The following is a 13846-nucleotide window of genomic DNA, read 5'->3' as shown; positions in this document are numbered from 1 at the left end:
TTTACTTATGTAACTGGTCAATATGTTTGTGTGAACTTATTACTGGTGGTGGGACGAGATGATGAGAACTTATAAGGAAACCTAATTAGCTACTACTAAAGCTCTTCCTTATAAGGATGGAAAACCTCATTGACCAACCTGTCAAGGTTGACCCAAGAGGACCCACCTGGCTCCGAAGCCGCAGCTGCCCTCTCCTTCCATTCGGCAGCTCTCCGCCTCAGCTCCATCCCTTTCTCCCCTCCTCCCATCACATCCCTTACCAACGCCTCCACCTCCGCTCTCTTGACATCGCCGCCGACCTCGACGCCGACGCGCCACTCCGTGCAGGCGAACCGGCAGTTGGTCTGCTGATCCGCGCCAAAGGGCCAGCACAGCATGGGCACACCGGAACATATGCTCTCCAGCATCGAGTTCCACCCGCAGTGCGTCAGGAACGCCCCGACGGCCTCGTGCTGGAGCACCGCCGCCTGCGGGCACCATCTCGTGACGTAGCACCTCCCCTTCGTCTCCTCAACGAACTCCGGCGTGATGCCGCCGCCGAAGGCGCCGTTTGCTTGGTCATCTCTGATTACCATCAAGAAGTCGTAGCCGCTGTTGGCCAAACCCCACGCGAACTCCTCTATCTGCTGGGTTGTTAGCACGGCTATGCTCCCGAAGTTGGTGTACACCACGGAGCGGGGCCGCTTGGTTCCTAGCCATGCCAGGCACCCGTCGTCCTCCTTGGTGAGGCTGGCGGCCGGCGGCGGGGCCCCGCCGCCTGCAACGACGACTTGTTGAGCGATCAAGGGGACCGGCCCAACGGCGTATATGGGCGGGAGGAAGGCGGACATGGCTTCGACAACCTCGCCATCGAGCTCGTCGAACGTGTTGAGCACCACGGCGGAGGCGGCGGTCCGGACGCAGTCCATAAGGCCGAGGGCGTGGCGGAGCATGGCGTCGTCGGGGTCCGTCGTGCGGATGAAGCTTGGGAAGTCGCGCAGGCGCATGTCCGCCGGCATCCCAGGCACCCAGTCGATGACCGTGCTGTCAAGATAGCCATTGCTCAGCTGCGCTGCATCTGCATATAGGAGATTAATTATAACACTTCGTCGATTAATGGACATTTGGATGCTTTGAAAATAGCATTATTTGATCATGCCTTTGAGCGGAACGAAGCCCTTGTCGATGAGCTGCTGGAACTGCTGGAACGCCATGAGCGCGCTGGCGCTCGCCGTCCAGAAGGCGACGGCCGGGACGCCGACCTCCCCGGCGGCGCGCAGGACGGGGTCGACGTCGGAGACGACGCAGGTGGCCGGTGCGCCGGCGGCAGCCGCGTCGTCGAGCAGTTTCTTGAGGTGCGAACCGGCAGAGGTCTCGAGGGATGAAAGCAGGGCGACCATGTACTGCGGAGTGTCGCCGCCTTCGCCAGACGGCGGCGGCAGGCTGTCCGGGATGGACGCGAAAGAGAACCCCGGGGCGCCGGCGAGCGCGTCGGGGCCCTGCGAGCGAAGGAGGCGGCGGCGGTTGCGGTCGGAGTGGACGAAGGTGACGCGGACGCCGCCCCGGGCATGGACGAGCACGGCCAGGTGCAGCGCCGCATTGACGTGGCCCTGCGCCGGGAACGGGAAGAACACCGCGTGGGCGGCTGGCTTCCGCTTCTCCACGGAGGCGGCGTCAGGTGGAGCAGTAGCCGACATGGCCGAGGGTGAGGTCAGATCGATGGCGGTGGCAATGGACTTGGTTCTGCCTGGAACCAAGCGCCTGCTGCTGCTACGTGTACATCAGTGCTCGGCAGTGAAATAAATAGTCCATAAATAGAACTGTGCCACCAAACGCATCAATTTCATTGCATAGGGGAACATGTCACAGCACCGACAGCTAAAAAAACACTCGTTGGATTATTTTGTGATTGTTTGGATCTCAAAAAATAGAGCAAGTTACGAAAAAAACGAATTTTAAGAAGATTTTTAGAACAAAAAATAGAGCAAGCCTCAATGATGTTTAGCATGTGCTTTGAGAATTCTTTATTTATTTGGATCACAAAAACTGAAAAAAAAAAGAGTTTTACCAACACTGTTTAAAAATAATGCTCCAACAAACTCCCTCTACTTTTCCCTTTTCCCATTGGTTATTGGAACAACCCAATAATTCATCCAACTCTCCTGAATAAAGGAGAAGTTCTGACTTTTCTAATGCGGTAGTTGGATTGGGATAAGATTATTGTGAGACTGCAAAAGTAACTCCCCGTAACAATAAAAGAGCTATTGGGATATCTCGGCTGCTGGAGAAGTTCTGACTTTTCTTAGGAAATATTTACTGACACACTGCTGCTGGAGATGCTAGCTCGGCTTTGTCCCGTAACACTCCGCGTCTATATGCAGCTTCAACGATGGAGTAAAGAGACAGGGAGAGCGCGCTACCTTCATTACAAGGTCAGTAATGGCAGAGTCCCATAGAAATGTTCGGTGCATATTCTACCTATAACGTCGATGGATTTGCTCGATCTGTTTCCTTCTCAGAAACGATGGAGGCTCCTGTCAGTGTTTCGCTTGGGGTCATCCGTTCCCTCCCCGCCAAGCTCGAGCTGCTGCTGTCGCCGGAGGACGACCACCGGCTGCACAAGCGGGAGAAGAAAAAGATTCGCCTCCTCAAGGACCACCTCCAAGAACTGATCGACAAGTACCTGATGGAGCCGTCGGAGGTGGAGGCCCCGACGTCGTCGGCTGCCAGGTGCTGGGTGAAGGAGGTGCGCGAGCTCTCCTACGACATCGACGACTTTCTCGACGAGCTCGTCTATGGACTCAACGCCACCGCCGCCTCACACAAGAACCTCCGTGGCAAGATCGCTAAGGTCCGCGAGGACCGGAGCCGGAGCCGCTGGGTCGCCGACGAAACCACACGATTCAAGTCTCGACTGGAGGAGGCGATTCAGCGGCACAAGAGGTACGATCTCGACAAGCTCCAGAGCGGCACAAGCAGGATCAATTCGGATGAAGCCCCAATTCCACCTCTGTACGGGATGACCGCTTCACGCCTTGTCGGTATCCGCAGCTCCATGGAAAAGCTCGAAGAGTGGTTGAGCGATGGAGAGCAGGGACTGAGAGTGGTGTCCATTGTTGGATCTGGGGGAATTGGAAAGACAACTCTTGCCAAGGAGCTGTATTCCAAGCTCAGAAGGCAGTTCGAGTGCCGGGCTTTTGTGCGGTCATCCCAGAAGCCTGACATCAGGAGGCTGCTCACCAGCATACTCTTGCAAGTTCGTCGACACCAGCTGCCCAATGATCTAGAGATGGGTAATCTCACTGAAACGATCAGGGCGTACCTGCAAAATAAGAAGTGAGTTTTCACTTTTCACACATCATCGTATAAAGTACACGTACTTCACAAATCTATTTATTATTCGACCAGTAGCTACCCTTATCTATATTGGCCCTTGGCTTCAAGTAAATTTTTTTTTATCTATATTCACGCTTTGTTAGTTTAATAATGGCAATTGCTTTACTACTCCAAAATGACCGTGGGCTGTCCATTTAATTGTACACTACCTTGTAAACACACTACGGCATACAGTAAGCAAAGCACAAAAAACGCTCGGCAACGAGTTTGCCAAGTGTAACACTCGGCAAGTAGCACTCGGCTTCGATTTTAATGGCAAAGAGCTTCGATTTTAATGGCAAACAACTCTTTGCTAAGTGTTTTTTTTTGGGCACTCGGTAACGATGTTGCTGAGTGCTAAATCGACTCTCGGCAAACAAAAGTTACGGCGACGGCGAGAAGACGGTGACGGTGGCTTTGCCGAGTGTCAAGATGCCTTGAGGAGCCTTTTTCCAAGCAGGAGATTGATGAAGTGGTTAAGCATCTGCCAGTGGATAAATCACCTAGACCAGATGGTTTCTCTAATGAATTTATCAAAAAATGTTGGCCTATCATTGCACAAGATTTTTATGACCTTTGCTGAGATTTTCACAGTGGTAATATATGCTTGAGAAGTATAAATGGATCATACATCACTCTAATCCCAAAGAAGGATGGAGCAGACAATGTGCAAGATTTCAGGCCAACATCACTCTTAAACTCTTCAATTAAAATCATCACAAAACTCGTAGCCAATAGATTGCAGGAAGTTATTGTAGAACTTGTGCATGCCAATCAATATGGTTTATTAAGCCTAGAACTATCCAGGACTATTTAGCATGGTCATTTGAATACTTACACCTCTGTCATCACTTCAAAAAAGAGTCCTTCTCAAGCTAGATTTTGAAAAAGCTTTTGATAAGATTGAACATTAAAAAATGCTAAAAATAATGGCACATGAGAGATTTGGCACAACCTAGATTTCTGGTGCACATTCTTGTGCTAAGCCAAGAGTAAAGATGGTGTTATTAGAACTTGGGAGAGTTCCCAACCGCAGTATGGATTATTCAATTGACTGAAATTTGTTACTTTTCAATCACTTGTTTTACCGCATAGTAATAATTGAACAACTCAAATGTATAGTTTCTTTACCCAATGTAAAACATATGTAGTAATTTTCATATAAATCTGCATATTTTGTTGTACCAATAACAAACCAAGTTGGTGCAATTTAAGTGATGAAATTTTATTAACTAACTTTCAGGTGCCTAAAAATTTGCAAAGCCAATAGAATTTTGTTTCGGTGTAGTCAAAAGCCTACTTTGTAATAGTTGTCAAATTTATTAATTTAAGTTGTTGTAGCGGATTATCATTCATGTCAGATCATGCTGGAATTTTGGACCTAAATGAAAGCAATTAGTGAGAAGCTCAATAAGTAAAGTCCATGCGGTCAACTCGGCGGCGGAGGTGGCATGCCGTGATGAGACAATCCTCTTTAATTCAAACCCGAAGCCTAAATGATCAGAAACTGATCCAAGAATTCGATTTGCCAACATGAAGTAGATGAATAAACGTGTTTACAAAATCTTATCTCTTATGTCGTAGGTGTGCCCTGATTGTGCGGTTGTGCAACTCCAAATCATCAATCAGCCATTCTTCAAGAGTATGCTGGTGAGCATGCAGCCTCCTGATGTCAGGTTTCATGGCTGACCGCGCAAAAGCCCGGCACTCGAACTGCCCTCTGAGCTTGCAATACAGCTCCTTTTGGCCATTGTTGTCTTGCCAACTCCCCCTAACCCAACAATATAATGGACGCCACTCTAAGCCGCTGCTCCCCATCACCATTCAGCCATTCTTCAAGCTAGCTTTTCCATGGAGCTGTCGATACCAACAAGGCGTGCAACCGTCACCCCATACAGAGGTGGAATCGGGGGTTCATTCGAATCGATTCTGATCTGTCGATTCTGGAGTTTGTCAAGATTGTACCTCTTGTGCCGCTGAATCGCCTCCTCCAGTCGAGACTTGAATCGTGTGGTTTCGTCGGCGACCCAGCGGCTCCGGCTCCGGTCCTCGCGGACCTTAGCGATCTTGCCACGGAGGTTCTTGTGTGAGGCGGCGGTGGCGTTGAGTCCATAGACGAGCTCGTCGAGGAAGTCGTCGATGTCGTAGGAGAGCTCGCGCACCTCCTTCACCCAGCACCTGGCCGCCGCCGACGACGTCGGGGCCTCCACCTCCGACGGCTCCATCAGGTACTTGTAGATCAGTTCTTGGAGGTGGTCCTTGAGGAGGCGAATCTTGTTCTTCTCCGCTTGTGCAGCCGGTGGTCGTCCTCCGGCGACAGCAGCCGCTCGAGCTTGGCGGGGAGGGAACGGATGACCCCAAGCGAAACATTGACAGGAGCCTCCATCGTTTCTGATGAGAAGGAAACAGATCGAGCAAATCCATTGACGTTCTAGGTAGATGATGAGGAATTGAGGAGCATCGCTCTTAAATGAATGGATAAAAGAATATGCACCGAACATTTCTATGGGACTCTGCCATTACTGACCTTGTAATGAAGGTAGCGCGCTCTCCCTGTCTCTGTACTCCATCGTTGAAGCTGCATATAGACGCGGAGTGTTACAGGACAAAGCCGAGCATCTCCAGCAGCGGTGCCTCAATAAATATTTCCTAATAACTCTTATATTTGAGATATCCCAATAGCTCTTTTATTGTTATGAGTTACTTTTGCATCTTACAATAATCTTATCTCAATCCAACTACCGCATTATGAAAAAGTTATTGGTCATTTGGCCCGGGTACTACGGGCCGGCCCAAGCACAGCACTAAGAAGCACGACCCATGAACGGTCTGGCTCGACTCCCACATGCCAGTGCGTGGCACGACCCGGTCGTAGTACCTTGCCTGGGCCACCATCTCGGCCCTGTGGGCTGGCATGGGCATGGCATGGTTTTTCAACCGGCACTATGCTGACCCGATAAATATCAGTCGTTGGATCTTCTAACTAAACCAGAGCTGTTAGATTCACATCAAGTCATATATAATTGTGGAATCCCTAGCTCCTCACTCTCTCTTCTCTTCCCTATCTCTATTTTTCCCACGCAAGGCGCAGGTGGTGGCGCGGCCCTCCTGCGGGCGAGCGCTCGGGGCGGCGCGGCCCTCCTGCGAGCAAGCGCTCGCGGCGGCGCGGCTCTACGCTCACGGGCGAGGTCCGGTGGCGACACGGCCCCACAAGGGCGAGCGCAGGCGGCAGCGTGGCCCACGTCGGCAGGCGAAAGCTGGCGACAGCGCGACCCCGCGAGGGCAGGCGAGCACAGGCAGCGGCGCGAGCACGCCGGACTGCCGTGCTTGACAGCACGGCTAACCACCCATAGGGTCATGCCTGGGCCGAGGTCTCAGCACGGCGGCACTATTAGGCACGGCACGGTTAAGCCACCGTGCTGCATAGTGTCGTGCCTCACCGTGCTCGTGCTCGTGCTAGTGCCGTGCCGTGCGGCCCAGTTGGCCATGTATCAAAAAGTCACAACCTCTCCTTTATTTAGAGTGAGTTGGGTGAATTATTGGGTTGTTCCAATAATTATTGGGAAAAGGGAAAAGTAGAGGGAGTTTGTTGGAGCACTATTTTTAAACAGTATTGGTAAAACTCCTTTTTTTCAGTTTTTGTGATCCAAATAAATAAAGAATTCTCAAAGCACATGCTAAATATCATTGAGGCTTGCTCTATTTTTTGTTCTAAAAATCTTCTTAAAATTCGTTTTTTTGGTAACTTGCTCTATTTTTTGAGATCCAAACAATCACAAAATAATCCAACGAGTGTTTTTTAGCTGTCGGTGCTAGGAGCCTTGCCAGCTTGGTGTGACATGTTCCCCTATGCAATGACAGGGTGTACAAGAATTTGATGCGTTTGGTGGCACAGTTCTATTTATGGACTATTTATTTCAGTCCCAGCACTGATGTACACGTAGCAGCACTTGTATAGTTGTATTACGCCGCAGCAGGCGCTTGGTTCCAGGCAGAACCAAGTCCATTGCCACCGCCGTCGATCTGACCTCACCCTCGGCCATGTCGGCTACTGCTCCACCTGACGCCGCCTCAGTGGAGAAGCGGAAGCCAGCCGCCCACGCGGTGTTCTTCCCGTTCCCGGCGCAGGGCCACGTCAAGGCGGCGCTGCACCTGGCCATGCTCGTCCATGCCCGGGGCGGCGTCCGCGTCACCTTCGTCCACTCCGACCGCAACCGCCGCCGCCTCCTCCGCTCGCAGGGCCCCGACGCGCTCGCCGGCGCCCCGGGGTTCTCTTTCGCCTCCGTCCCGGACAGCCTGCCGCCGCCGTCTGGCGAAGGCGGCGACACTCCGCAGTACATGGCCGCCCTGCTTTCATCCCTCGAGACCTCTGCCGGTTCGCACCTCAAGAAACTGCTCGACGACGCGGCTGCCGCCGGCGCACCGGCCACCTGCGTCGTCTCCGACGTCGACTCCGTCCTGCGCGCCGCCGGGGAGGTCGGCGTCCCGGCCGTCGCCTTCTGGACGGCGAGCGCCAGCGCGCTCATGGCATTCCAGCAGTGCCAGCAGCTCATCGACAAGGGCTTCGTTCCGCTCAAAGGCATGATCAAATAATGCTATTTTCAAAGCATCCAAATGTCCATTAATCGACTAAGTGTTATAATTAATCTCCTATATGCAGATGCAGCGCAGCTGAGCAATGGTTATCTTGACAGCACGGTCATCGACTGGGTGCCTGGGATGCCGGCGGACATGCGCCTGCGCGACTTCCCAAGCTTCTTCCGCACGACGGACCCCGACGACGCCATGCTCCGCCGCGTCCTCGGCGTCGTGGACTGCGTCCGGACCGCCGCCTCCGCCATGGTGCTCAACACGTTCGACGAACTCGAGGGCGAGGTCGTCGAAGCCATGTCCGCCTTCCTCCCGCCCATCTACGCCGTTGGGCCGGTCCCCTTGCTCGCTCAACAAGTCGTCGTTGCAGGCGGCGGGGCCCCGCCGCCGGCCGCCAGCCTCACCAAGGAGGACGACGGGTGCCTGGCATGGCTAGGAACCAAGCGGCCCCGCTCCGTGGTGTACGCCAACTTCGGGAGCATAGCCGTGCTAACAACCCAGCAGATAGAGGAGTTCGCGTGGGGTTTGGCCAACAGCGGCTACGACTTCTTGATGGTAATCAGAGATGACCAAGCAAACGGCGCCTTCGGCGGCGGCATCACGCCGGAGTTCGTTGAGGAGACGAAGGGGAGGTGCTACGTCACGAGATGGTGCCCGCAGGCGGCGGTGCTCCAGCACGAGGCCGTCGGCGCGTTCCTGACGCACTGCGGGTGGAACTCGATGCTGGAGAGCATATGTTCCGGTGTGCCCATGCTGTGCTGGCCCTTTGGCGCGGATCAGCAGACCAACTGCCGGTTCGCCTGCACGGAGTGGCGCGTCGGCGTCGAGGTCGGCGGCGATGTCAAGAGAGCGGAGGTGGAGGCGTTGGTAAGGGATGTGATGGGAGGAGGGGAGAAAGGGATGGAGCTGAGGCGGAGAGCTGCCGAATGGAAGGAGAGGGCAGCTGCGGCTTCGGAGCCAGGTGGCTCCTCTTGGGTCAACCTTGACAGGTTGGTCAATGAGGTTTTCCATCCTTTATAAGAAAGAGCTTTAGTAGTAGCTAATTAGGTTTCATGTACTGTAATAAGTTCTCATCATCTCGTCCCACCACCCTGGCTCCTCAAGTATCTGAATCTTTTTCTTCACCAAATTTCTTCATCACATGTGTGCTATGAAGTGAAGGATATGATAGGTATTTCGGATGGTTCAGAGAGCTGAGCATCTGAATTATTCTCGTTCATGCTCCATCCGTTTTAAATTGCAAGTCATTTTAGCTTTTTTTAATCCATAAATATAATTATGCATGTAAATTTTTTAAATTTTTTCTTTTGGTGGAGGAATATTCTATAGAGCATGGGTGGCACGTCTTAAGAAAAATAGACGTGTTTACTGTAGACTGAACTTTCCCCGGACCCAGAGCTGATACGCCGTGAACCCAAGGGTTCCGGCAAAGCCGCGCGCCGCGGTGACAGCCCCGGGGTCGCGGGATCACCGGAGCGGTTGGCCGCGAAAAGGACATGACGTGACCCACGATAGCACCAATCAGACCATATGGCAGGCAGGCCCCCCCGCAAAGTAAATGCCGGCCTCTGCATCGCTGCTCACGCTCAAGTTCGCAGACAACGTGCTTCAGATCCTCCATCCACACAAACGTTTGTAATGGGTTTTGTAAATAGTCTACGTTTAATATTTCTAATTAGTATCTAAATATTCGATGTGACGGAGGCTAAAGTTTAAGGGGAGGCCCTAAAGCCTCGTTGCTCTCTCCCAAAGAAGGGACGACCTGCGCGTATCGCAGTGCCATCGTATCGGTAGCTACGAGCTAGCGAGCTGCATGCCTCGAGGTAGCCATGGCTAACACAAAGATCGACCGTATCTTAGGGCTGCCTCTGAACTCAGCTGAGCTCAGCTGGGCCTGGGCGTGGTTGAGCGTTAGGTACGTGGGCTCCACATAGACTTGTTGCGGCATGAACGTGACGACGACTGTGATCGGAATGATTAAGGGCTCGATCAGTATGTTTTAGCAGACGAGTTAATTAGTAGGTACATCAACTGTTGATGTTCGCAGTCGACCCGTTCCGATTGATTGTGAAGATTTCGGAAGGACACAAATTGTAGTTGTGCTCTTCGATGGTTGGCCTTTTTGGGCACACATGGCAGTTGATGGTGTTGACTTGCCATCAGACTATCAGAGTATGGTCCGGCACAAAATTTAGGTGATCTACACTGCACGCAGTATGTCAAAAGTTGACGTTTCTTCAGAATATATATAGTAATGGTCAAATGTTCATACTGTTTCAGAAAACAGTGTGCATTTCTAGCTACTGTTTTTTGCTTGGAAAAACAACTGGAAATTTCCATCTATCTGAAACTGACAAAACAAAAAAGGTTCTCTTCATTGACTAAGTTCGAATTGTAACTTCTAATAGGTTTGTTTATTGGTAAATTAATTTCTAGGTTATTTTCCTCTCAGTAGAACAATACATCATTTATTTTGGAAGTAGGCTACTATGTTGAACAGTAGCATTTGCATGAAAGAGTTTTGTCCCTTCATCTCCACAACAGATCCATTTTATAGTCCTCTCTCTGTCTCCGGTAAATTCTTTGCTGATGCAGCAGGGCTGCCAGAGTTTCTCCCAAAATGTTCTTGAAATTCCATTCTGCAATAGATAGGTCCCTGAACTCCTCAAGAATTTCTATTAAAGACAAAATGAGCTTTTTGTTTTTAATTCTATTGTCCAGGTTGGAAATCTGCTGCTGACATGCTTTTGGACATGCTTTTAGAACTTTTCTGAGATTTTTGAATTTGGCTGTCAAGGCTCTGGCTTTGTCTGCTTGATTTGTTGGAATAGACCAACCATGCTGCACTACCTGGAGGAATTCCTCATATTGCATCCAGTAGTTTTCAAAGTGAAAGACCTTGCTTTTAGGAATGGAAGTGCCAATGGATATCAGACAACATCATGTTGACATCTTCTGCAGGAGGATCATTAAGATTAATACCAGCATTACCCTGATGGGCCTGTTGTTCCTGCTGCACTTGATCTGGCCATGGGGCCCAACCTTCATTAGCATTAGCTGCTGGATTAGGCTGATCCTCAACTGGCTGGAAAGGAGCTGGGCCAGGCCCGTGCTGCCCATGTCCAACGAAATCAAAAGGAGCATGACCACTACCGGAACGGGAGCTCTGCCGTGTGCCTAGGGCAAAGCCATGAATACACTCGGCAAACTGGGAAACATTTCATCGGCAAACTAACTTTGCCGAGTGTTTTTCATCGGACACCCAACAAAGACGTTGCCGTGTGTCCAAAAAAGACTCAGCAAACATTTTCGCAAGAAATAAAATAACAAATTCCCACCGCCACCACGCCGCCACCAGCCGCCACCCACCACGGCCACCACACCGCCACGCCCGCTGCCGCCCGCCACCACGCCACCCACCACCACGCCGCCACGCCCGCTGCCGCCTACCACCACGCTACCACGCCGCCACGCCCGCTGCCACCCGCCCGCCACGCCGCACGCCACCCGTTGCCACGTCACCCGCTGCCACGCCCCATGCCGCCTGCCACCACCACCACCGGAGCCCAGATTCGGCCGCCATTGGCCGGATCCGGGAGAGGGAGGGCCGGATCCAGGAAAGGGGAGGGGTGGCCGTCAGGGAGAAGGGGAGGGGGCGGCGCCTGGGGGAAGAAGGGGTGCCAGGGAGAAGAGGAGGGGGCGGCGGCTGAAGGAAGGAGGGGCGGCCAGGACGCTGCCAGATCCAGCCGGGAGGGGAGGGGCCGCTGCCGGGGAGAAGGGGAGGGGGCAACGCCGGGGGAAGGAGGCGTGCGGGGAGAAGGGGAGGGGGTGCTGGGGGTCAAGTGCAGGATTTTTTTTGTTTGCCGAGTGTCCTAGACTGGGCACTCGGCAAAGTTTTTTTCATTTTTTTCGGCTCCTTCTTTTCCAGAAAAAGATTTTATTTCTTTGCCGAGTGCAAAAAAGAAAATACTTGGCAAACCTTTTTTAGCCGAGTGTTTTTTTTTACACTCGGCAAACCCTCTTTTTGCCGAGTGTATTTTTTTGCCGAGTGTTTTCAGCCCAGCACTCGGCAAAGAACTTGTTCGCTGAGTGCTCGAGTGAATACACTCGGCAAATATAAAAACACTCGGCAAATTTGACATTTCCGGTAGCTGAGGGTAGCTCGTCCTCGTCAGCTGGGAGCCCACCATGAGGGCTCTGCTGCAGAATGTCACACTGAATGGTCCAAGATTCTCCCTCAAAACCTTCACCTTCAGACAAAACAATCCATTGTGGGACGATCAATAACTCTAGCCCGAACAATGACCCTAATTAACTTCTTGTCATCGTGTTCCCAGTTCAGGACCCTTCCAAAAGAGCAAATAGCATTCTCAACATATTAACGTTCTTCCCAGAAATCCAATGGGAAACCCATCAACATCAAGGTACATTCTCTGCTAAACTGAAGGGTTTTCCAATTTCGGCCACGATTATGCTTAACGAACGACAGGGTGATGTCATCGTACGCATGGGGACTAGAGTGAATCATACTGTCGCAGTCATAAACATGAGCAAAACGCACATAAGCCTGACCCAAGTGGCACGGCTGAATATCAATCAGTCGCAATATCCTGATATCCACTAGGTATTCTCTGATGACATCTCTGATTAGGTTGAAGGCGATAAGATTACCCGGCAAGGTGACGATGGCGACATCTTCATTGTGTGCACGCGGCTTGACGACGATTGCCCGGGCGGAGGAGACGCGATTCGATCTGCACAGGAAGCCAATGCATTCCCCTTGGGGTGAACGGAGGTGGGTCTGCACGCTGGAAGGCCATTGAGGTCGACGGCGATGGCGGAGGCGTCGACGGCGAGGAGCCAAGCGCGAGCAGAGCTGGGGTTTTTCTGTAGCAAGGAAAGTACTGTTGGTGGCTGGAGAAGATGAAGCGTCAGGTGCGATTTCTTTGAACATCCCGGTGGAAGTCACCAAAAGTGGTAAACACAGGCGGCCCACTCGAGCTTGGGTACACAGGCAGAGACTGCTTGGTACGAAACCAGGTAGCAGGATCGGAAGGCCAGGTGGCAGGATCGGTGGAGGCAGCAGCCGTCTTGGCTAGGAAGACCCGTTGATAGTCATCCAAATTCTTGAACAAAGAGGGCCCAGCCGACACGTGTCCCCATTTATGGCAGGTGTGGTAAGTGCGAGAGGCAGCGGCTGCATGCAGCGAGATTTCTGGCGATGACTGCTTGCCAAAAGACTGCTTTGAATTTGAAATCAAATTTGAACGAGAAGGCCCCAGATTCAGCGACAAATCATGCTCATCAGCACCCGTGTTCTTCGCGTTCTGATTAGAAGGGCGCACATCCAAATTATCATCATGGACATAACGAAAATCCAGACGTGAAAAAAACGAGCGAGACCGGAACGAGGAAGACCCTGGAGCTGAATTTGTTGTTCGCTGCCTTCTCGGCATCCACTTGGCGGTCTTGATCGAATACGATTGGGTCCAGTAAGTGGATTGACCCTTGAAGAAACCTGAGATATAGATGGCCATATGGCCCATGGGCCGCCCCATAGCACGGGATTTTGGCTCGGTCCAGTCACGGTCCGGCACAATCTTAGACGGGCCGAGCTGAGTGACAGGCCTGGGCTGCTGCATCAGCTTGTGGGCCGGTCTGGCCCAGCCCACCAGGGTATGATGGAGGCACATTTAGGCACGTTTAGTTGTAATTTATATATATGCTTGTATATGCATTACCTCTGAATATACATGTATATATGTTTGTATGTATAATACCACTAAATTTTTGCCTTCAAATTTTTTTTTAAAAGTTGAGCCGGGTTAGAATGGGCACGATGGGCCTTCATGGCCCAATGGGCCACCGACCCACCCCGATTTGGCTGCTTCAGCCCATGGGC

General features: G+C 52.0%; 3 protein-coding genes across 5 annotated transcripts; 2 read left to right on the top strand and 1 right to left on the bottom strand.

Annotated features, from left to right (window-relative positions):
- LOC101773463 (7-deoxyloganetin glucosyltransferase) lies at nucleotides 1-1815 on the bottom strand. The gene is made up of 2 exons (XM_004979941.3): nucleotides 1139-1815; nucleotides 1-1057 (listed from the first exon to the last, which is right to left on the bottom strand). The coding sequence occupies exons 1-2, from the start codon at nucleotides 1674-1676 to the stop codon at nucleotides 96-98; spliced, it is 1500 nt and encodes a 499-aa protein (XP_004979998.1). The 5' UTR covers nucleotides 1677-1815; the 3' UTR covers nucleotides 1-95.
- Nucleotides 1816-2308: 493 nt separating this feature from the next.
- LOC101772253 (putative disease resistance protein At1g50180) lies at nucleotides 2309-7353 on the top strand. Of its 3 annotated transcripts, XM_004979938.4 has the most exons (3): nucleotides 2309-2411; nucleotides 2499-3315; nucleotides 7216-7353. In XM_004979938.4, exons 2-3 carry the CDS (start codon nucleotides 2504-2506, stop codon nucleotides 7310-7312), a joined length of 909 nt encoding a protein of 302 aa, XP_004979995.1. In that variant the 5' UTR covers nucleotides 2309-2411; nucleotides 2499-2503; the 3' UTR covers nucleotides 7313-7353. The 3 variants fall into 3 exon arrangements, with proteins under 3 accessions (XP_004979995.1, XP_012704055.1, XP_022684717.1); XM_012848601.3 differs by lacking the exon at nucleotides 2309-2411 and having other exon boundaries at nucleotides 2418-3315; XM_022828982.1 differs by lacking the exons at nucleotides 2309-2411; nucleotides 7216-7353 and adding an exon at nucleotides 4939-5856 and having other exon boundaries at nucleotides 2418-3315.
- Nucleotides 7269-9217, top strand: LOC101772654 (7-deoxyloganetin glucosyltransferase). The gene is made up of 2 exons (XM_004979939.4): nucleotides 7269-7933; nucleotides 8015-9217. Exons 1-2 carry the CDS (start codon nucleotides 7396-7398, stop codon nucleotides 8962-8964), a joined length of 1488 nt encoding a protein of 495 aa, XP_004979996.1. The 5' UTR covers nucleotides 7269-7395; the 3' UTR covers nucleotides 8965-9217.
- The last annotated feature ends 4629 nt before the right edge of the window (nucleotides 9218-13846 follow it).

This window comes from Setaria italica, chromosome VIII (genome assembly GCF_000263155.2).
Source record: "Setaria italica strain Yugu1 chromosome VIII, Setaria_italica_v2.0, whole genome shotgun sequence".
Lineage (NCBI taxonomy): Eukaryota > Viridiplantae > Streptophyta > Magnoliopsida > Poales > Poaceae > Setaria > Setaria italica.
Note: the sequence above shows the minus strand (reverse complement) of the source record. Positions and strands in the feature narration are given on the sequence as shown.

Bases quoted from the DNA above. Each gene is read 5' to 3' on its own strand.
- LOC101773463 (XM_004979941.3), bottom strand. From the start codon at position 1,676: ATGTCGGCTACTGCTCCACCTGACGCCGCCTCCGTGGAGAAGCGGAAG. The intron at 1,058-1,138 runs GCATGATCAAAT...TCCTATATGCAG, and splicing joins GGGCTTCGTTCCGCTCAAAG to ATGCAGCGCAGCTGAGCAAT.
- LOC101772654 (XM_004979939.4), top strand. From the start codon at position 7,396: ATGTCGGCTACTGCTCCACCTGACGCCGCCTCAGTGGAGAAGCGGAAG. The intron at 7,934-8,014 runs GCATGATCAAAT...TCCTATATGCAG, and splicing joins GGGCTTCGTTCCGCTCAAAG to ATGCAGCGCAGCTGAGCAAT.
- LOC101772253 (XM_012848601.3), top strand. From the start codon at position 2,438: ATGTTCGGTGCATATTCTACCTATAACGTCGATGGATTTGCTCGATCT. The intron at 3,316-7,215 runs GTGAGTTTTCAC...ATGCAATGACAG, and splicing joins GCGTACCTGCAAAATAAGAA to GGTGTACAAGAATTTGATGC.